Genomic DNA, 22,294 nt, shown 5'->3' on the forward strand with positions numbered 1-22,294 from the left:
AACCCCGGACCCAGCCGCCCCGCAGTAACCATGGCAACCACTATGCTTGGCAGCCTCTGCTGCGGAGCCGCAGCACAAATGTCTCTGCTGGGCCAGGGTCCTCGGTGCTGTGGTGCTGCCCCGGCGTTGGCGGGGAAGGGGAGACCAGGCCAGCCCCACCTCCCTCTTGGAAAAGGGGATCCTTCCCCCTCACCAGGCTTGGGGGTCCCTGAGGTCACAGACGGTCGTCTGCTAAAATCCTGCCACCAGGCCCCTGCTCTCTTATGCTTCGTTTAAAAGCACAGAAATGATTTTAAAGAATTTGCCCTTTACCTTAGACACGTCTGTATTGTTTTTCTTTCTTTTTTTAGAAAGTAGGTCTTCATGTACTGACATGGAAAGAAGTCCAGGTTACATTAAGTGAAAAGACTGAATGCCAAATAGTGTGTAGAGTGCGATCTCTACTTTAGGTGTGTGTGTGTGTGTGTGTGTGTGTGTGTGTGTGTGTGTGTGTGTATAAATGCATAGAAAAACCTTTGCAAGAATATACCCTTAAATCTCGTACTATTACCATGGGTAATCTTGAGAAGGAGAGGAAAAGTCACAGGGGTTTTAAAAGTCACAGGGGTTTTTTTATTGTCTGTCACACATTTCTGTTTTAGTTTGACTTTTTGTAAGAAATAATAATAATGAGCTTGTCATTTTAATTAGAGAAAAACCAAAATAATTTTAAGAATGTAAATCAGGACATTCTTATACTATCCAACCAAGAGTTTACAGAGTATTTGTCCTTTCTGTGCAATTTCCTCTTACTTTCTTTTTCTTTTCCCCAGTTTTGTCATAGACACAAGTATATTTAAGGTGACTTTTCTAGCATCTATTTGTGCTGTTCCTTTAATGTTTCGATAATTGTATTTTTCATTCATTCATTCCTGGAGCAACTCTTTTGTGGTACTCCCTAATGTGTGACTGGCGTGTTTAGTTCTGGGGTTAGCGACAAATATGACAAAGTCACGGCCAATAGCCTAGAGGAGAGGCAGTATTAACAAGTAAATAAGCAGATGTATACTCATAGACATCCAGGAGGTAATAAATGCCAGGGGAAAAGATGCTATTGTGTGAAACTATCAACACTGTTTCTCTGCAACCAGGTCTCGCCTGGAAGGAGACTGGACTTCTGAAGGAGAGGAGGGCCAGAATAAGGAAAGCGACCAGGTAAAGTTCCCTGTGGGATGAATTGTTCTGGCCTTGTGTTTACTAGGAATTAAAGCGAGTTAGGACTTTCTTAAGAAAAGTGTCCCTTGCACGGGAGCAGTCCCAGTTCAGTTGCCAAGAACCGCAGTGTTCTTCCACCCAAAGTGTTGGTGGCCAATTGGGACTGCCACACACATCCTTCTCTCAGATTGCCCCACGTTGTTCAGGATTCATTTCCTGAAATGAAGGATGCGAAATAATTACAAAAAACAGAGAGAGTGCAGTTAAGCTGAAGCACGAAACATAATCTCTGAGCAATGCTTCAAAGGGTGTGGATGCAGTTTTCCTGTCAGTGTAGTTACGCTGTGGAGAATAAAACCTCATAATCTTTTATATAGTGTTTCCTGATTTTTTTTCTGCCATTGGGCAACAGGTGTCAACAACAGAGAAGAGCAGTGACCAGCAAAATGGAGAAGCTGTGGATGCTCCAGAGCATTCTGAGGGGGAGGTCGCAACCGGTGGGGAAGTTGGAAACGAGGGGGAAGTTGGGAATGATGAAGAAATTGGAAATGACCAGGAAGCCGGAAATGATGGGGAAGTTGGAAATGAGGAAGCAGGACACGAGGAGGAAGCCGGAAGTGATGGGGAAGTTGGAAATGGTGAGGAAGTTGGAAATGAGGAAGCAGGAAATGATGGGGAAGTTGGAAATGAGGAAGCAGGACACGAGGAGGAAGCCGGAAGTGATGTGGAAGTTGGAAATGATGAGGAAGTTGGAAATGAGGAAGCAGGAAATGATGTGGAAGTTGGAAATGGTGAGGAAGTTGGAAATGAGGAAGCAGGAAACGATGTGGAAGTTGGAAATGATGAGGAAGTTGGAAATGAGGAAGCAGGACACGAGGAGGAAGCCGGAAGTGATGAGGAAGTTGGAAATGAGGAAGCAGGAAATGAGGAGGAAGCCAGAAATGATGGGGAAGCTGGGAACGAGGAGGAAGTGGAAACGGAAGAGCAATTGGACTTTGAAGGGCAGTTGGAATCTGATATGGAAATCGTGTCCTCTGAAGGGCAAGTCAGTTCTACAGATGTGCCTTACTCAAACATCAGTCCTAGGGAGGTGCCTGGAGGGGAAGATGGCCCCCCATACCCGTATGAAGGAGCCAGTCTTGAGGACACAGAGTCCCTCCGTCCATCAGAACCCAGAGGTGTAGAGGCCATCCCCACAGAGCCATCCCGGCAGCTATTAGGCTCCTCCAAGCAAATGGGCCAGGACGCTTCCAGACGCAGGGTAAGCAAATCGGGGGGTAGCCCGAGGTCTGCTAATGCAAGTGTTTTACTACCCAGGTGGTTTGTCGCCCTATGCGAGGAACTCAGAATATACTGTAAATACCAGTTGCAATTCCTGTTAGAAATAACTTAGCAAATTGAGGTCCTAGAATGCCAAGAGTTTCTGGAGCCTCCTTCAGTGTCTGCAAGCCCACGGCTGGGAATACTCTATGTGTGGGCATCCAGGTTTCTGGTCTCCAGAGCAGCGCCATCCATGAGGATGGACATGCTCTTTATCTGCACTGTCCAATATGACTGCTGTTCTTCACGCAGCTACAGAGCACTGGAAATGTGGCCAGGGGGACAGAGGCACTGCTGTGATGACCCCCCACCAGGACAGCCTCTGGAACTCGCCCTCCTCACCCTGTTCTGACCCCTCCCCCACATGAGGCTAGCCTCACCTGTTGGCTTGAGGTGTGAATTGTTCTGGAAGGGAAGGAGGGGCAGTGTGGGGTGGGAAGAGAACATACTGCATTTCTCTGTCATCGACTTGGGGAGGGATGCTGCTATGCCCTTGATGCGTGTATTGTCTCAGCGAACCCTGACAATAACCCTGTGAGGTGGGGACTAGTATCCCCACTGTACAGATAAGGAAGCGGGTGGAGGGACTTCCGTGCCAGGGTCACGCGCTGTCATGGCAGACGGTCGCTCCTGTAAGGAAGTCATGTTTCGAACCACAAAGCGATGACATCTCCCTGCCCCATGAAACCGAAAAGAGTTCATCACTTTGGGAAACAAATATCGAAAATATTCGATATTTATGAGCCCTCACTTAGCTTGATGATTACAAATGACACATACATGACTGAGACCACTTTTAAAAATTTAACAACAAAATGAACAGTGTCTTCACCTTCTAAGATAACCAGGAGATTTGAAGGGTTGGTCACCTGTGCAGCTGTGACCTACAGAAATTGGGTTTACAATTTCCATCCTTGGGTCTGGTTTCTAGAAAATTCTCTGGGAAACAGCTTCAGCTTCCAAATTTGGTCAACCAGAAGGGCAGAGACAAACCCTAAGACAGCACCCTATTTCCTTCCCCCTGGCTGGTGCCCAGTCTTCAGAAGAAGTAGGAATTGTCGAGTGGGAGCCGCTGTGTCCAGCAGTCTGTATGGATGCCTCACCTGCTTTCTGGACACCCCAGAGGTGGGCATTTGACTCTGGGTACCCACTGATGTTATTAAGCTCTGGCTGCCTTGGATAGCATTTCTAGAGTAGATGTCATCTGAGGAAGTGCAGTTAGAAAGAGCATTAGCTGGGGGTTGAGATAGCCCGACTTTGAACCTGCCCTTGGCTAGCTGTTCGAACTTCATGCAAGGTCTTTGGCTTCTGGGAGGCCACTTCCCCTACAGGGAAGAGAAGTGACTAATGTCTCCCTCCCAGGGTTGTTGTGCAGGGCCACTTGTTATCACTAATATTCACCAGTTCATCACCAGCAATAATTATTGTCACCAATAATAAGTGCAAGAGTCTCTTTTTAAAACTGAAATGGATCCAAGTGTTTTTATGGAGGGAAAAGATGTTCTGATCCAAGTGTCCCTGACATGGAATGGTTTGAAAGAAGAGAAGAAACAGCCCTCGTGGAGACCACTGCCCGGGGCTGAGCCTTTCCCGTCTGCTTTCGTAAAGAGGATGCTCCAAGCCATAACCATCCTCTCAGAGATCAGCATTTGCAGGAAAGAAAGCCACGCCCAACACACGCCTGCACCCCGTTCCTCAGCGTTTACACTTCGCTGTTGATCCAGACAGGCAGAGGCCATTCCTGGATTCCTTGTCCGGGTGGGGGGTAGACAATCTCCATCTTGACCATTTGCGAAAGCCAAATGATATCCAAACGATTGTCTATTCCTTTAACAATCATGTTGCATTTTGAGCGCTGTAATGAATCAAATCTAACTTCTCTGGTCTGATGATGCCCTCACTGATTCAGGCTTGGTCCCTCTCTAGGAAACATCCCCTGAAGCGCTCCAGCAGGAGACTTCTCCTCTGAGAGCACACCACCGCCTCGGACTGAGTCAAGGGGACAGCAGGACGTCCTTTGTTGAGCTGCTCCCGAGCATGGAGGAGCCCTTCGCACAGGAACCAGGTACCATGGCGCCCAGCCACGGGATAAGCCACTTCACAGCCCCTTCCTGCCAAGGATGCCCCACCTGTCACCTCATTTCCTGCTTGGCTAAGAGCTGAAGGGTTAAAATATTAACAGTTATGGATAACATTTATGGAGCATTGACTCTGTCTTATCTCACTTAATCCCTACACCAACCCGCGTGGCAGAAACTGTTCTCCACTGTACAAAGACCCTAAGAGTCATCACGTAACGTATCTGAGTAAGTGGCAGACCCAGGCCCTGACTGAGATCCGATGACACCCCAGCCCACAGCCCTGACCGCCATTTCTCACGCGGTCCTGGCCTCGGAGAGGAGCTCAGTGACAGCACCCCTGAAGGTGTGCCTATTTGCTGAGTTTCAAAGGCTTTCCCACCACGGCCTCATCTTTTTACTCTGCCTCTGTGTCCTGGTGTCGTGTGCATGGGAAAGCAGATCAGGGTACTTTTTATTGCACAAGACACAAGTGCCTGATGCCATCAGCATTCTTCGCGGCATGAAGACAGCACACGAATAAACGTGTTCAACACAGAGCAGGACCTCTCCAGCTTAGACAGACAGAAAAGCTGAAACTAGACCCTCACTGATACTTCATTTCCTTCCAATCTTACCAGCTGTTTCCCATTTAAACAAAAAAATCAATCTAGCCTATCAGGAAGAAGCCACCTTTCTAGTCGCTATTTACGTATAAAAAAAAGTATCTACAAAATAGATTTCCTTTTTGTCTGCCTTTAAAATGTGACCTTTTCACGGAACATGTGGAATCGATGACTAGGAGATTCACAGAGGGAAGACACTGTAACTAGCACTTCTGAACCCCAACACATTTGGGAGCTGTCTTTTCCTCTTTCCCATCATGTGTATGAGGTTGGAAGTCGGCTTTGCCTGACGACTCTGTTAACTCCTCAATGATGTTTGCTGCCCCCCCAGAGGAGTCCGCCGCCCATCCCAGGGAAGGCTCCCTGTCCTCATTCCTGGACAGGATCCAACAGCTCAGCACCACCGAGGAAGGGGTCACAGAGAGAGCGGAGTCTGAGGGGAGTGACGAGGAGGAAGAAGACGGGTCCCAGCTGGTGGTCTTAGACCCAGGCCACGTAAGGAAATATTCCCCACCCGGCTTTTGCCCCACACAGATGAAGAATGACTCAGAGACATTCTTTCACCTGCCATTTAGGCCCTTCTCTGCCCTCCGCCTCCACGGCCCATTCCCCACCCCCAAATGCCAGTGCTCACATCCCACTGGTCACTGACAGTTATTCTGCTTGGGTTTGGCCTGTCGCTCTGTAAAGCAAAGTCTCTTTTGAGGCTCATGTGCCCAAAGTCAGTGTTTCCCAGCCAGGCCGTTCTCTGTGGTGGGGGCGTCGTAGGCGCTATAGGATGGCCAGCAGCAGCCTTGGCCTCCACCACTAGGTGCCAGAGCACCTCTCCCTCCCATAGTGTGACAGCCAGATGTCACCAGACATTGCTGGGTGTTGGGTGGGGGCAAAACTACCCCCGCTGAGAGCCGCTACCTCAGTCAACCAACCAGCTCATGAGTTCCTTTGTCCCAGCCCTCTGGCACGCGGGCAAGGCAAGCCTTAATGGACTGAACCCACTTGGAAAGCCCTGTGCTCCCCGTCCTTTGGGAAGATTGGGGTGGCGCTGGGAAAGGGGCCGGGTGATCGTTCGGTGGTGACACCCACTCTGGCTCCTGGAGTAAAACCGGGAACGGAGCCCCAGCTTGCCCTGTCATTTTGCCATAGTATGCTGTCAGGTCTTCAATGCCTAGGACCAGATCTCTAGTGCCTGTAGTTTGTGGCCTCCAGAGTAAGAATCCCGGGCGGAAGAGGGGAGCACCCAGCGTGGAAGTCATTTCTGTCTGTCCCACCCCCAACCCCCAGGGCTGTGGTGACTTAGGCTAAGTGCGGGATGGGACAGCAGACTAACGGCTGTGCTTTGCGTTGTTTCAGCCCCTGATGCTAAGGTTCCAGGCCGCCCTGAAGAACTATCTCAACAGACAGATAGACAAGCTGAAACTGGAGCTTCGGGAGCTGGTGCGTACGGGACCTTCCAGCCTTCCGGCCGGCGTGTACCCTCATGCCCCTGACCCAGCTTCTCTGTCTGCTGCAGGAGGTGTCCACCAAGCAAATCCGAGTCCAGCGGCAGGAGCTGGGGGTGGATCTCTATGGGGTCCAACAGCAGCTGGTGCGCCTGCAGATGCAGCTCGAGAAGAACCAGGACTGCCACTCGATCACCGCGTGCGCGCGGCGGCAGAAGGAGCAGGAGCTGCAGGGCGCGCGCTGGCTCTACACCAGGACCAGCGAGGCCGCCGACGAGGAGCGCAAAAAACGTAAGCGTCTCAGTGTCCCGCCGGTCCCCGCGTGCGACGGCACGAGCGCAGCGCAATGGGAAAAGCAAGGTGTGTGCGTCCCGTAGCGGTTCCCTGCCTTTTCAGTGAGCGAAGGAGTGAATGTCCAAAAAGGCCCCTCCTTAGGGAAGCTACCAACACCGAAGGGCCCACAGTTGGGGTACACGGAGTCAAAAATGGAAGAGGCTGGTGGGTGGCAGAGGTTCCGGGGTAGACGTGTCCCAAGGGGCTCGCAGAAGGGGAATGAGCAGGGTGTAAACATGTGGGAACGTTTAGGTGATGCCAGGCCGAGGTGAAAGGGCTTGAACAAGCCAGGGACCCATAGCTGGGCTGATTTAGGAGGAACCCACGGCATTTGGACCAGATGAGACTGTAGGGCTGTGACTCCTACATGCACTGTCACTACTAACGTGGGGGGTAGGGGACATAGGTCACCGTGGACAGTGGCTTCCTTAAGCCTCTGTGGATTATTTTAGTCTTGGTGCTTTTTTTATGTTTCCAACTCTATCAACTCTGTATTACTATTAGAATGGGGGAAATAACCTAAAAGAATACAGAGAAAAACTGAATGCCACATATGTCCCAGCTGTGGCCGGAAAAAAATAGTTCAGACCCTGAGAACTGCAGGAGAGGTTTCTGGATTGAAAGAAGCTGGGCAAATGCTCACTTATCAAGCACCCCTTCCTGGTTGCCACCAAATCACCAGAAAGTACCAAAAAGAGAACACAACATTCATGCTGATTGTAACATGCTGCGTCCTCCAGATGAACTAGAATTTAGATTAACTGAAAGAGAGCACAGGACCTCCCCCGCCCCAGCCCCCACCCCTCCACACACAAGCAATGCGTGGCCACCGTGCCCCTCAGCCGAGGCTCAGAGTGAGGATGGGCTTCTGGAAAGTTCTTCGTGGAGGTTGGCAGAGGGCAGGAACAGAAGCTGTTGGACCAAGCAAGAATTCCACCCAGCAGCACCCTTTCTCACTTCCCAGCACTAACGCATTCGGGTGAGGGTCCCCGCCCCGCCCATTTATTGGGGGCTACCACTACACTGTCCCTTTGGTGCATGCAACATGGGGCTTTGCCACTAGAGAATGTCCATAGTTGCCCGCCTCACCTGCGAGGGAGGTGAAGCCCACCAGTCATTGAACCTTCACATCAACCTGTGGGTCATCAGCGGCAGTCCCCAGACACGAGAGAGGATAGGGCTGGTCAGACGCAGCAGACCCCTCCACAAACAGACCGGACTTGGAAAACAGAACAGCAGTGTGCCAGTTGGTATTCTGCATGGGATCTTAGAGGACAGCTCACCAGTCAAATGAGGGCAAAGTGTTGGGGAAAAGGATACTTGGGATTTAAAAATAATCATCGGTGAAAAAGGCACTACATATTCAAATCACAATCGCTGAAAACTGAACTTGTAAATTAAAAGAACAGTTTGAGGAATTCTCCCCAGAATTCAGAGCAATCACCCCAAGTGATGAACCTTTTCAGAAAGAGCTAAAAGACATGGTTGGCAGGTCTCGGAAGATCAATATCCGTAAGATAGAAATTCCAGGGGATTAGAGGTATTAACCAATGACATCAGAGGAAAACATTTGCATGAGTTCAACAAAGGCGGCTTCAGATGTAAAGATCATGGCGGGGCCACACAGGTGGGAGAAAAAAACAAACATGTCTAGACATAGCTGGTGACATTTTTAAATTCCAAAGGTAAAGGGGGGGAAATGCCATGGGCTTATAGGCAGGAGAAAACCAGACACTTCCTATGTTATTCCACCCTCCAGGGGTGGAAAATTTGGGAAATGTTTCCCAGGCTTCTTTCACCGAGCTTAATGTAATCTTTACTGCAAAAGCTGGCAACGTACAAAAACAGAAAACTATAAAGCTGTCCAACTTACGAGGTACAAACATCCTAAATAAAATATTAGCAAATATTAAATATTTGTTCAGCAACAAAAGATTAAGTTCGGCAACATAGTACAAGAAAAATACCCCTTAGTCACGAAGGGCTTCTTCCTTCTGGGATAATTTGAAATTAGGAAACCTACTAATTCAATGCATTATATCCATCATTTGAAGGAGAGAGAAAAAATATTTTCTGGATGGATGCCACATGGTGTTTGCTAGATCTCATTGCCCATCCTAAACTGGGATAGAAGGAAAGTTCTGTGTAAGTATTTACCAGGAACTAACAAGGAGGCTTAACTCAGTGGAAAGCATTGGAGAAATTACAGTTAAAACCAGGAGAGGTGAGGGTACCCGCCAGCACCACCGTTGGTGTCGTTTTGGAGGCTCCAGCAATGCAAGAAAAACAGGGAATTTTTGCAATGCGAGAAATGTAATGATGAAATTCTCATTCTCTACCAATAACACAGTTGTTCACCTAGAAGATTCAAGATTACTGATGAAAAAGAGTGAATGGAAACAGTAAGAAATCAGTAAAGTAGCCGAATACCGGGTTTGCATGAGTTCAAAAAAGACACATCTTCAGATGTAATGACTCATGGGGGACCACACAGGTGGAGAAAAAAAAACCGTTTTCTTCCATACTGGTGATATTCAGTTAGGAACGACAATTTTGTAAAAACCTCATCCAGAATAGCTATGACAAGCACAAAAGACTCAGGAACAAACCTAACAGGCAGCACGTGAGCCTATCTGAAGAAAAACTATACAATTTTACTAAAGAACATAAAACAGCAAATGGATCAACCACGTTACTGGACAGTAGAATCACATAAAAATGTCATTTCTCTCTGACTTAATAAGTTCAGTGCAGCTCCAGTTAAAATCCACAATGGGATGTTTTGGGTGAACTTAAATTTATTGAACATAGTTACTTACTTATTTTCAAGAAGTAATCATTCAAAATGGAAGCACTCTGGAGTGAAAAGCCTCCTGACCTCTCCTCCCCCAGAGGCACCCGTATTATTGATTCTTGTGTATTTTTTTAAAGATACTTTTGCACATAAAAGCAAAGTCACAAGGGTACGCGTATACTCTCCCTCTATTTTTGTACACAAGTAGCTGCTTATTATACCTGCTGCTCTGTTCCTCGCCTTTGTTTCACGTGTCAGTGTGTACTGGAGGTTATTCCATAACCACACATAAAAAGCTCTCCATTCTTGACACATTGACTTTAAAGTTCACTTGGGAGACTAAATGCACCAGAATTTGGGGAAAGCCAAGAAAATTTGGGGAAAGGCTACTGAAGGAAAATTGTCATATCAGGCATCAAAACACAGTACCGTGTTTCCCCGAAAATAAGACCTAACTGGAAAATAAGCCCTAGCAGATTTTTCAGGATGACATCCCCTGAACATAAGCCCTAATTCGTCTTTTGGAGCAAAACTTAATATACGACCTGGTCTTATTTTGGGGGAAACACGGTATCAGTCTATAGCAATAAAATCAGAATGCTACCAGAAGAAAAACAAATAGACACATCGATGGTGCAGAGTTGAGTCCTGGGAAAGTTACCCAGGAATTTAGCTGTTGTAAATGACATAAACAGAAACCAGTAGCATTTTTAAATCACTAAATATTTTTTGATCATTTGGCCCCCTGAAAATAAACTTAGACCCTGATTTCACACCATAAAAAAAATAAGTTCCAGGTAAAGACTTAAGAAAATCATAGAGGCATTAGAAAAATATGTAAGAGCATACTTTCTATAATCTCGAGGTGAGGAAGGTCTTTGTAAGCATGATGAGAAAAGTACGGAGGTCAGACAGGAGGAGTTTGACAGGCTTTTTTTTAAAGACTTTATTGGGGAAGGGGAACAGGACTTTATTGGGGAACAGTGTGTACTTCCAGGACTTTTTTCCAAGTCAAGTTGTTGTCCTTTCAGTCTTAGTTGTGGAGGGCGCAGCTCAGCTCCAGGTCCAGTTGCCGTTGCTAGTTGCAGGGGGCACAGCCCACCATCCCTTGCGAGAGTCAAACCGGCAACCTTGTGGTTGAGAGGACGCGCTCCAACCAACTGAGCCATCCAGGAGCTCAGCGGCAGCTCAGCTCAAGGTGCTGTGTTCAATTTTAGTTGCAGGGGGCACTGCCCACCATGCCTTGCGGGAGTCAAGGAATTGAACTGGCAACCTTGTGGTTGAGAGCCCACTGGCCCATGTGGGAATCGAACCGGCAGCCTTCGGAGTTGGGAGCACGGAGCTCTAACCGCCTGAGCCACCGGGCCGGCCCCGACAGGTTTGATTATATACAAACAAACCTTATCTGTCAGGAAGCATGCAAAGTTAAAAGACAAACACAAATTGCGAAAAAAAACCCAAACATTTGAAACACCAGTGACAACATCTATATCTTCTGTTGCGGTTTTCAATGGCTGCATAACAAATTGCCTCAAACGCAGGAGCTTAAAACAACCCTCATACATATATTGCCCACTGCTTGAGGCACCAGAGAGTCAAACGCATGTGTTGGTTGAGTGAGTTCTCACGGGGAGACCTCAGGGAAATCTGCTTGCAGACTCTTGTCTTTGGCAGAATTCAGTTTCTTGTGGCTGTAAGATTGAGGACCCACTTCCTTGCTGGCTGTCAGCAGGAGCCACTTTCAGCTTCTGGGGGCCATCTACATCTCCTGCCATATGCCCCCCCCATCTTCAAGTCAGCAGTGGAGAATTTGCCCCTCATCTCGTGGCATCTCGTTTGCCCGGTGAATCTTTCTCACGTCCTCTTTTGCCTCCAGCCGGAGGAAAAACACTCTGCTTTTAAAGGGCTCACCTGCTTAGGTCGGGCCCACCTGCTTAGGTGGGGGGGGGGGCCCTGATGAGTTCCTGCTGCTATACATGGAATCTAATCACAGGAGGAACACCAGGGGGCAAAGGTCATGGGAGCCATTCAAAAAGTCTGCCCACCTTGCCTTTATCACATAAAGAGTTCTTAGGTCAAAACAAAATTTAAAAAAAAAACAAACTCTTAGGAGCCAATTAGTAAAAGACCAGTGTCCCAGGAGAAAAAAGGCCGTTGATATGGGAAGGCAATTCGGAGAAGGAAGAGGGCAACTGGTTTTAACACTGCTGGCCCACCCGGTGGACACCTTTGTCCTTTGGGCCTGCGCCCCCCACCTGGCCGTTTCTGTGCGGAGGGGCTTCCGTGGGGCTCAGCCCGCCCTGAGGCTAGTTTCCTCCTAGGGGATTTAGGACCCCACCTCAGACGGCAACCTCCTCGTGGTAAGACATTAACAGAAGGAACGCAGGCCTGGTAAGCTGAGACTCCCCGAGTCCCCGGCGCCGCCAGGACCTCCAGCGCGGAGCCGAGCGGCTTACCCTGCGGGGTGGGCGCAGCTTACATACGTTTTTGTCCCTCAGATTAGACTGTAAGGTCTTTGAGGGCAAAGCCTGGGTCTCCGTCGGTTCACAGCAGCTTCCCGGTGTCGCCTGCGATGGTGAGGGCAGCAGTGGTGCTGCCTGCTCGGGGGTGCGGTGCTGGAACGGCCCCCCACTTCCTCCCCAGTGGCCGCCCTGCAAGCAGAGATGGAGAAGCTGGCCCTGCATCTCTTCTACATGCAGAACATAGAGGAGGACGTGCGGGGCGACATCCGTGTGATGAAGCAGGTCGTGAAGAAGTCAGAAGCGGAGCGGTCGCGGGCGGAGGTGGAGAAGAAGAAGCAGGTACCCGGCCAAGTCCACGCGTGCGTGACTTTTCGCTGCGCCTCGGATTCTGGCGAAGGCGCTTAGCTTGGCCTCCTGCGTAAACACCGCCGCGGGGAGAGGCCCTGGCCAGCCCCCCCCCCGCCCCCCCAGTGGCCGACGTGTGTCGGAGCTGGTTTCTGAGGTGCCCACTCATGGTCTCGTCCCCAGGACCTGCACGTGGACCAGCTCACCACCCGAGCGAACCAGCTGGAAGAGCAAATCGCTCTGTTTGAGGCTCAGTCGGGCGCCCAGGCGGAGGACACCCGGATTCTCAGGAAAGCCGTGAGCGAGGTAAGAGCGACAGCGCTGGCTCAGCTTCACAAGCGCCCGCTGAGCAGCGTCCCGCAGCACCTGTGTGCCTGTGGCATGAACCACTGAGTCCCCAGTCGGCCGGCAAGCTCCCTGCACAGCTGGGCGTCTGCAAGCACCTCAGAGCACCTGGCTGACCCGTGTGGGACGAGGTCCGTACGGCTGGCTGATGGCCGGTGTATTTATTCCTCCCGCAGCCGGGGATAGACAGAAAGGCCCCCCAGGAGTTCGGACATTCTGTTCAGCTTCCTGGGCAGGCCCTCGGTAAGTTCCTTAGCCTCAGTGGGCCTCTTCGGGCGGAAGTCCCGCTAACCACACTCAGTGGGGCTCCCGCGCTGCCCGCAGCCCTGCTCCGTGTGGGGAGTCGCAGGGCAGCACCAAGTTCGTGGTCAACGCTAGAGACCACACTTGCTGAGACTTTATATTTTAATCTGTGAATTACCGTCCGCATTCCCATGTGCAGGGAAGCCAGGAAGGAAACAACCCACTTCTATGGAAGGAAAAGAAAAAGGACTGCAACGAACGTACACACACCTGGGTCCAACCTGGAAATACACTTGATTAGAACATGTTCCGATCAGAACCTCAGAAAAAATAAGCAGCCACTGTTTAGTTAGCCAAGCGATTCTTAAGTTTAGCTGAAAAAGAAATTCAGAGGACCAGTCACAACCTGTGTTGGAAGGGAAGGTTCGTGAAGGGTGACCAATGGTCCCAGTTTGCCCCAAATTGAGGAGTTTCCTGAGATGTGGGACTTTCTGTGCTAAAACCAGAGAATCTTGGATGAACCAGGATGGTGGGTCACCCTAGTATTGCCCTGCCAGATATATCGCCCTACCAATATTTAATATAATGTTTACTGGTGATCAGGGAGAGATGGTTGGCCATGGGAGCCCGTGAGAGAGCCCAGACGCAAGCAAATGTTTATAGAAAAATGCAGTAGGTTATAAATTATGGAGAACAAGTGATTTATGCACCCACTGGTGTGGGGACATTTGGTTAATCATTGGGGGGAAATTAAATCTTTTCCTCATACCAGACATAAAACAAATGCTAGAAGGGGTCAAGGATTTAAATGGGGAAAATATACCAGAAGAAAATATTTATAAAACCCTGGGTGGGAGAGGCCTCACTAAGCATAACACAGAAAGCAAACACTTTAGAGGAAAAGATAAGGAGGGTAGACATAAGTTCTGTGGGTCTGGGACGCTACCCGCAAAGCAAAACGACAGGACACTCTCAGAAGAGACAGGCTTCCAGCTCTGAGTAAGTTTGTGGAGGGAAGAGATTTTGAAAAATCAGTGAGAAACACCTGCGCACGTTTCTACTCCACCATCCTGTACAGATTTCTTTCATTACTTCTTTCTGTGCATGGCTTCTCTGTTGGGCATGTCCCCACCAGGGCAGGGCCCCCCCATGTGGTGTTCGTTTTGCCCTGAGTAGGGCATGGCCTGTGGCAGGCACATCACAGACATTCATGAATGAACGAATGAGGGTCGCTGGTAGAAAAGGTCGGGGCAGGGAGTTCTCCCCCGAGGCTGGAAAAAACGGAAGCAGGGGGGATGGGCCTCCCACATGACAGTGAAAAAGCACATCAGTCCTTATGGGTTCTTCATTCAAGGACGATGTGGCCATACGTATTGGGAAAGAAATTCCCCACCCGCTCCCAAAATATCACTACTTGGATTTCATGCCAAGGAAACTAGCAGAGATGCATGCAAGTAAAAATTCTGTACGTTAAAAACCCCCACAAATAAAATGAATAGATTGACTGGGCCACACTGTTGTGTGGATAGCAGAGAGGGCACTGGTTAGACATGTTATCACCTGTCCGTGCCGTGGGAGACCATCCCACCAACAACATACAGCTGACCCTGGAACAACAATGGTCTGAACTGCGCGGGGCCACTTATACGTGGGGTTTTTTCCGTAAATACGGTACATGTGTTTCCCTATGATGTTCTTAATAACATTTTCTTTAGCTTCCTTTATGGTGAGAATACAGTATATAAAACATATAACATACAAAGTCTATGTTAATGGACTGGTTATGTTATAAGTAAGGCGTCTGTGGGAACAGCCAGGAGTGCAGTTTCCAGGCTCTCGGGCTCACGTGGAAAGGTGCTGTCTCAGGTAGTAAGTAAATGGCCGTCAACTGTGATTGGATGGCCATCAGCTGTGGCTAGTTGGCCATCAGCTGTAACCAGTGAGCCATTGGCCGCTAATATAACTGCTGTGGCTACGCTAACAGCAAATGGGGGGCTAGCAAGAAGATGGTGGCTGAGCTAGCAAGAGTGGATTGCAGCTAGCAAGTGGGGTTGGTTGACAGAGAAAAGTGGACGGCAGGTTGCGGATCGTGTGGCTCCTGCTTCCTGTGTCTACAACCCAGCCGCCAGCGAGAATATAGTGGTATGATTCCCCTACCTATGGCTCCGTGGGTGTTCCATTTAGGCCTCACCATATCCTGCGTTCTTATGTGGGGAGCGGGACCAGAGACCCTGCAGGCCTCCCTGCATGACAGCGTCCTTCCAGGTGACAGAAGTTATCCGTAGTGAAGTTTGGGGGGAGTCACAAGTTATATGCAGATATTCTGACTGTACTGGGGCTCAGCCCCGTGTTGTTCAAGGGTCAGCTGTAAGTATTTGCTGACATGGAAAAACCTCATCACAATTTGCTAATTTTGAATATTATGTTACAAAAGAATATATAAGATTGCACACACACACACACACACACGAAGACAGCACCGGGGTATTAGAAATAGTAAACTCTAGTGGGATTATTGGTAATTCTATTTTCTTTTTGCTTAGTTGCATGTACTAATTTGCATAGATAAGCACTTATTTAAAACAAAATAGGGGGTTGAAAACATCTAAAGACTGAATTCAGCCAAGGCGTCTGCTTCTCCGCCTGCACCTTGGTCAGCTGCTTGCCCGGCAGCCATGGGGAGCCACGGGAAGGCGCCCACCTCTGGGTGACAGCCTGGAGAGGGGCCCAGCGGGGTTCGGTGCCTGCTGCCTGGTCCGGGCACCTTTGGGCAGTGCACACCTGCTCCATGGCACACAGCAGCATCCTCAGTCGATAGCTCACCCAAATACGGAAATGTCTCACTAACCATAGTTAATTAATTCATACCATTTTGTGCTATAATAACGGATAGATGATTTTCTAAAATCCCTCACAAATGAAAGTGGTATCCCCAGGAGTGACGCCCCCTTTCACACCCAGCGCTGCCCTTTTCTTGTCCCCGTGGGTGTCTGAGCCCACTCTGACTTCCTCCAGCATTGACCAGGCCTGTCTGGAGTGTCACAGAGCAGGTGCTGCTGGGACTACATGGAGATGCTCGTGACCTAAGGAGGGGCTCACTCGAACCCGTGCTTGGTCCCCCCCCCCCGCCTCCCAGAATTCACCACAACGCCAGCTGCAAAGGGTGCAATGATTCCATCAGGGTGCTCGGAGTTCCACTCAAAACAGCAATTGTGATCGAGCTAAGAATACTGGGCATACAGGCATTGGCTCTTTTGATTGGACAGTCCCAGGAAGTGGGTACTGTTACTGTACCCATGTCACAGCTGGGATGTGTCACAGGCGAGGTGACTTGCCTGCACGCTGAGCTCTGAGCCCAGGCAGCTGTACTCCAAGAACCAGCTCTTAACCCTTGCACCCCAAGCATAAGTGAACCCCCCTTCTTACCCTTGGAGTAAATTCCTGAGCTCTCTGGCTGATCTCAATCCCCTCCCCCACATGGGTCCAGGCCCTCATCTTGGCCTGTCCCCACTGTCCGCATGCTGTTCTGTGACATCCAGCCTCAGTTTATCCCATCCCCACCTCTGGTACATGGTGTCCGCCCACCCCCCTGCCCATCCAGTTCTGCTTCCTCCCTAGTCTAGGGAGGCTCCACTTGTCCTGACCAGATGCTCACATCCAGCCACCTGTCATTCTCAAGACAAACACCCCCCCTGGCCAGCGTGGACTCCTTACAGGAGGGGTGTCAGGCTGCACGGCGGTGCCCACCCCGTGTGACCTGAAACTCCAGTCTGTGGGTGGGGGTCATTGTGATCCACCCTGAGTTGGGCGTCTCGCATGGACAGGTGTCCATCAATGTCAGCCCACCACCTCGTCCTCCTGGCACCGAACCCACGGGGCCCTAAGTCAAGACTCAAACGGGGGTTCAGTGAGTCTTTAGAGCTGTGTTTAATTTCATGTTTGTCCGTTTGCTGGTGTATGAGAAAGAAAAGCAAGGGTGACACAGGGAAGCCAGAGGGTTCAGGAAGCTCAGGGCTCAGGCCTTCTTTTTGGGGCTTTGAGCAAAAGGCCAGCGCCAGGTAACCGCGCCTCCCCACTGTAGGCTTACATGGAAATAGACACCATTAACGTGGAGAAGACACATATCCTGCAGCAGTGGGCCGTCAGCCTGGTGGGCATGAAGCGTCGTGACGAGGCTTACAGGACCATCCAGGAGGCACTCAGGTATGGCCTCGCCGGGGGCCCTGTCACTGCCCCGCTGAGGTGCCACGGTGGTGGGGGCCAGGAGCTTAGGGCGCCAGGTGGCATGAGCTCACCGAGCAGCATGCACTGCAAGGTGCGTGGGAACATGGGGGGAGACGGGGAATGGACTGCTACGCTCCCACCTCCTCCCAGGTGAACAGGCCTCCTGGGACAAAGGGGCACCTGCAGCCCTGTAGCCCCGCTTCCGCCCTGAAAGCTCCCTTATTGTTTGGCAAGATCTCAGTGTGTCTTAAGTCCTTTCAAATTTTCTGTGGTACTGTGGTACCCGGGGGCAGCCAGCTTTCATGCTCAGATTTCCTGGGCGGATTAAGGAGAAACAGAGTGGGAAACAGAAGAGGTGTTTATCTTTGGGAGATAAGGCGTCCCTTTGATTCAGTCTCCCACCTGTGTGCGAAACTCCATACCTTCACGATTGTTCTTCCGAGAGCTGCGTTCCAACCGAAATCCTGTTTAATCTCCCCAAGAAGAAAAAGGAAGATGCCCCCTTTTCGTGTCCCCCTCTGTCACTTCTAGCAAGGGGGGTCGTGTGGCTTGGGCTGGGTGTTGGAGACAGTGCACCTCCAGGCATGGTGCTGCCTAATTCCCCAACCACTTAGGGTAATGGGCACCCAGATGTGATAACCCATGTCACGTCCCTCACTTGCTTAGCTTTAACTTGGTGCCACTTCTGGCGCCAGCACAGAGCCTGGCAGAGAGCAGGTCCCTTGCTAACAAGGGAATGAATTGATATTATCAGTTCCTGAGCTTAGTTTCCAGTAGTCAGTCCTACAACCAGGAAATGCTTTTTCTGCTTGGTCCTGTGACCACACACACACACACACACACACACCAGCACATGCATATATGATTGTTTTTGAAACGACATCTTTGCATGAATAATGCTGGATTAGAAATACTTATTTTCTTCACTTCCCGGAGTCAGCAGTCCAAGAGCACAGGCAGAGCTGTGGAATTATCCAGGCAAATCTGCTGGCCCTTTGAATATGCAGGTAGGGGAACCAGGGCGGGCTGCAGGCTGGGCCCTGGGCTTCTCCCTGCCCTGTGTTGCCGTTGCCGTTCCAGGGCGGCTGGCTGAGGCCTCCTCCCCCACAGAGACCCCAGGGTTCAGGTGCCACCTGCCCTCCCCATTGTCCTATGCTCCCATGCCTCCAGGACTTGACCCGGAGTGTCCCCTCCTCAGCCTCCCTCCTCGCCCTGTCCCTCTGGCTAGTCCTACAGAGAGCACCCCATTATTACGTGTCCCAGACAGAGACCCTTGGGGACTGCTCTAATGACACGCTGTGTCCCACTCGGAGATGCGAATGACCAGCACTCCACTGGGCTCCCTGGGGCTGGCGGGCACTTCCTTTAATCTGGACCCGGCTACCCATGGAGTCTTCACAATGTCAGTGACAAAGTCGCATCAAAAGTGGGTCCCAGCCACAGGTGAATAATCCTGATGGAGGCTGCAGTCATCACGGAAAGTCATACATTCGAAGGAAACGGGTCATTTCCACGCGGCGAAACTTCTTGAAACAAGTCCGAAAACAGAAAGATTGTTCTGTGCTTAACTTGGGGCAGGGGGCGTGTACCTTACTTGGAATTTACACTCCCTCAGGGATAGGCCCCCAAGGGTCCTCCTGCGCCCTGTTACCTGCCTGTGTCTTCCGACGGGAAATTCAAGGGGCAGACGGGAAATTCAAGAGGCAGACGGCTCAGGGTTGTTAGTCGAGGAGCTGTGAGATCCCACAGCAGGTTCCCCTCTGCATCCTCAAATGAGACATAATCCTGATTCCATTTCTTTTTGTTTCCTTTATTTTCTATCGGTATCTACTAATCAAGGAAGTTTTTAAAATGTGGTTTGTTTTTTGTTTTGGGGTGTTTTTTAAAAATAATTTTTGTCAAGGATAAGTGAACCCATTACAGGAAATTTGAAAAACTGAGAAAAGGATTTTAAAATACCACTGTCCTCCTTTGGTGACAATGACAATTTATTAGCATTTGGGGCACTTGTCTTACGGAGAGTTCAGACTTCTGTCCCACAGCTTGTAACTGTATCTTTTTAAATTGGACGTCTTATTTTTATTGTTAAATTTTAGACATTCATAAGACTGTTAATTCCTAAAAAAGAAAGCAAGTAACTTTTTTCAGTCGGGTTTAAGGAGGATAATTTATGTACAAATTGGTTATGTACATAAGTGATCCGTTTTCAGAGCCCAGTTAGAATGGACATGGGCAGGTAACCCCCACACACTCAAGATATCAGATATCCCCTTCTCCCCAAGCCAGTACCTTGCCTCATCCCCCACTCCCAGCAAAACTGATGGGTTTTCTGCCCCTATAGTTTGCCATTTCCAGAATGCCATAGAACTGGAATCATACAGCTTTTCTTGTCTGGATTCTTTCACTTAGCATCATGTTTTTGAGATTCATCCCCAGAAAAGAAACATTTATTTGTTTCTTCTTATTGCTGTGTGGTATCTATCATATGGATACATCAAAACCCATTCATTTATCTCTTCACCAAGTGACGGACATTTCGCATGTTTCCAGTTTGGGTCCCCTTCCTCCTCCCATAATCATAATCTTAAAAGAGTCTTAGGCTTGGACTTGAAATGGGTAATACCGGGTTTCCCCGAAAATAAGACGGGGTCTTCTATTAAGTTTTGCTCCAAACGACGCATTAGGGCTTATTTTCAGGGAATGTCTTATTAAAAATCATGGTAGGGCTTACATTCTGGTTAGGTCTTATTTTTAGGGAAACACAGTAGTTCTGTTACTCTATTAGGAAATAGTAGTCAAGACTATGAAAAGAGTCGGTTTCCTAGCTTATTTCTCTCCATTTGGTGAGCTTCCGCCGAGGGGCTTCCGCCGTATGCCCTGGGGTCCTGATGTCTTGGCTTTCCTCTCTCGATTTCGGCAGCGAATGCCAGCATCAGCTCAAGTCCATCGATGGGGAAATCGAAGCCTATAAAAAATCCATCATGAAGGAGGAAGAAAAGAACGAGAAGCTGGCGAGCATCCTGAACCGGGCGGAGACGGAAGCCAGCCTGATGCAGAAGCTGACCGCGCAGTGCCTGAGCAAGGAGGAGGCCCTGCAGAGCGAGTTCAACACGTACAGCCTCACCCTGCAGGACACAGAGGACGCGCTGGGCAAGACCAACGTGGTACGGCCGTGTCCCCCGCCCCCAGCAGGGCGTGCGTCCGCGGCCCCCATAATGGCACCCACCCCGTGACTCTTCCTCTCCAGGAATACACGATGACCATGGGCGGACTGCAGACCGTGCACCAGACCATCCGGGAAGAGCTGGATGTGAAGAGGAACCTGGACATCTCCATCATGGAGAAGCTGCAGGAGCACATGACCTCCAACAAGATGACCAAGTACTTTCATCAGCTCATCCTGAAGCGCCAGAAGGAAAAGACCAACCTGGTACGTGCGCCACCTCCCCCCACTGCAGCTGAGAGGGAGGGCGCTCTTGGGGACCCAACAGACCACACGCAGCGGAGTCAGTGTGCGCAGAGGCCGTACACGTCCCTTTTCATTGTGTCCAGTAGTAAAAGCAATGCATTTTGTTCTAGAAACCCTGGGAATGCAGAAACGCACAACGAGGGAAATAAGGCAGCCGTACTCCCACCACTCAGACATAATCGCTTCTTAAATGTTGGTGTGTTTCCTTCCGGAAATATCGCTAAGCACACACGCTCATACTCACACATACAGCCAAATAAATGCAGACATGCCAAGACACATAGAAACACGCAGCATATACATGCCCCATGCCCACATGAGCAAACACACATGCACTCTCATACATGCAAACATGCACACATGCACATATTTGTGCAAACACACACATACATAAGCACACACACAAACACCCACTTTAGATAACCTGGGACTCATTTTATATCAGTTTTTAGGTCTATTCTGATCCACTTTTCACTAATTTTACTGAAATATGACACAGCAAGTACACAAACGATAAGTACAGGAGTCGAATTTCTCACTAAGTGTGTGGTGGTTATTTTACTTTATTGACCGTATTCTATTCAACATAACATTTTCCTTACATATTCTTTAAAAACCTACGTTTTTCTTTCTGCACTGCACTTCATCATGCGAATGTATGTGTTTTGCTAACAATTCTCTGGTTAGACACCTCAGGTTGTTTCTAGGTCTAAGACATTGGAAACCACTCAGCACTGCACGTGCTCGCCCCTAAGTCCTTGTTCACCCGTCTGAGGGGGGTCCCTGGAGAGAAACCCTGGGTCCAATGCCAGGAGCCTTGTAAACGGATTATAGAGCTGCTCGAGCCTGCGCCTCGCCAAGGCTTGCGCTGGAGGTCCTGGGGTGGCATGTGCCCTTCCTGGCCTGGGAACCACCCCCCCTCCAGGAGCTCTCTTTTGCTCTCCCAGGGGTCTTTCTTCACTCTGTGCTGTGGTCCGGAGTCCCTGTGTCCTTGGAAAAGCAATTCATTACGTGAATTGTTTCTCCTTTCCCTCTTCCCCCAGTACTGTGACCCCGCTGGAGTCCCCTACCTCGGCGGTCTCCTTCGAGGACCCCACAGAGGCCACGACAGCCTGCACCAGGCAGGGACCATCCCAGCGGAGGGCCTCCCCCAGGCCCCTCTAGGTCTCAGGAGGAGAGGCGGGGCCCATCCAACCTTCTGGATTCACGTAGCAGCCACATGAATGTATTCCCTCGCTTTTCAGCCCCACCAGGGGGTTCCACCTATGACTCCAACCCAGGCCCTTCTGAGGAGTGGGGGGGGGAGCCTTAGGTAGAGATGCCTGGTGGTTAAGGGCCCTGCGCCTGTGTGACCCAGGGCCTCTGCCTTCACTCTCTCCCCTGGTACGAGACACCTCATAGGTGTCGGAGGATTAGATCTAAGCATTTGTTAAAATTTGAACA

The 22,294-nt window shown here is 49.9% G+C and overlaps 1 protein-coding gene across 4 annotated transcripts in view; it reads left to right on the forward strand.

Moving 5' to 3' along the window:
* CCDC40 (coiled-coil domain 40 molecular ruler complex subunit) overlaps nt 1-22,294 on the forward strand; it is a 37,324-nt gene that overhangs the window by 998 nt on the left and 14,032 nt on the right. For 3 of the 4 annotated variants that reach the window (XM_074320713.1, XM_074320711.1, XM_019735625.2), the window contains 11 exons: nt 1,131-1,194; nt 1,607-2,455; nt 4,441-4,579; nt 5,529-5,692; nt 6,548-6,631; nt 6,708-6,927; nt 12,407-12,564; nt 12,754-12,876; nt 17,240-17,361; nt 20,303-20,546; nt 20,630-20,812. In XM_074320713.1, coding sequence (XP_074176814.1) covers nt 1,131-1,194; nt 1,607-2,455; nt 4,441-4,579; nt 5,529-5,692; nt 6,548-6,631; nt 6,708-6,927; nt 12,407-12,564; nt 12,754-12,876; nt 17,240-17,361; nt 20,303-20,546; nt 20,630-20,812 — 2,350 coding nt within the window. The remainder of the gene's footprint in view (nt 1-1,130; nt 1,195-1,606; nt 2,456-4,440; nt 4,580-5,528; nt 5,693-6,547; nt 6,632-6,707; nt 6,928-12,406; nt 12,565-12,753; nt 12,877-17,239; nt 17,362-20,302; nt 20,547-20,629; nt 20,813-22,294) is intronic. The other variant, XM_074320712.1, reaches the window with a different exon arrangement.

Source organism: Rhinolophus sinicus, linkage group LG15 (genome assembly GCF_036562045.2).
Source record: "Rhinolophus sinicus isolate RSC01 linkage group LG15, ASM3656204v1, whole genome shotgun sequence".
In the NCBI taxonomy this organism is placed as follows: domain Eukaryota; kingdom Metazoa; phylum Chordata; class Mammalia; order Chiroptera; family Rhinolophidae; genus Rhinolophus; species Rhinolophus sinicus.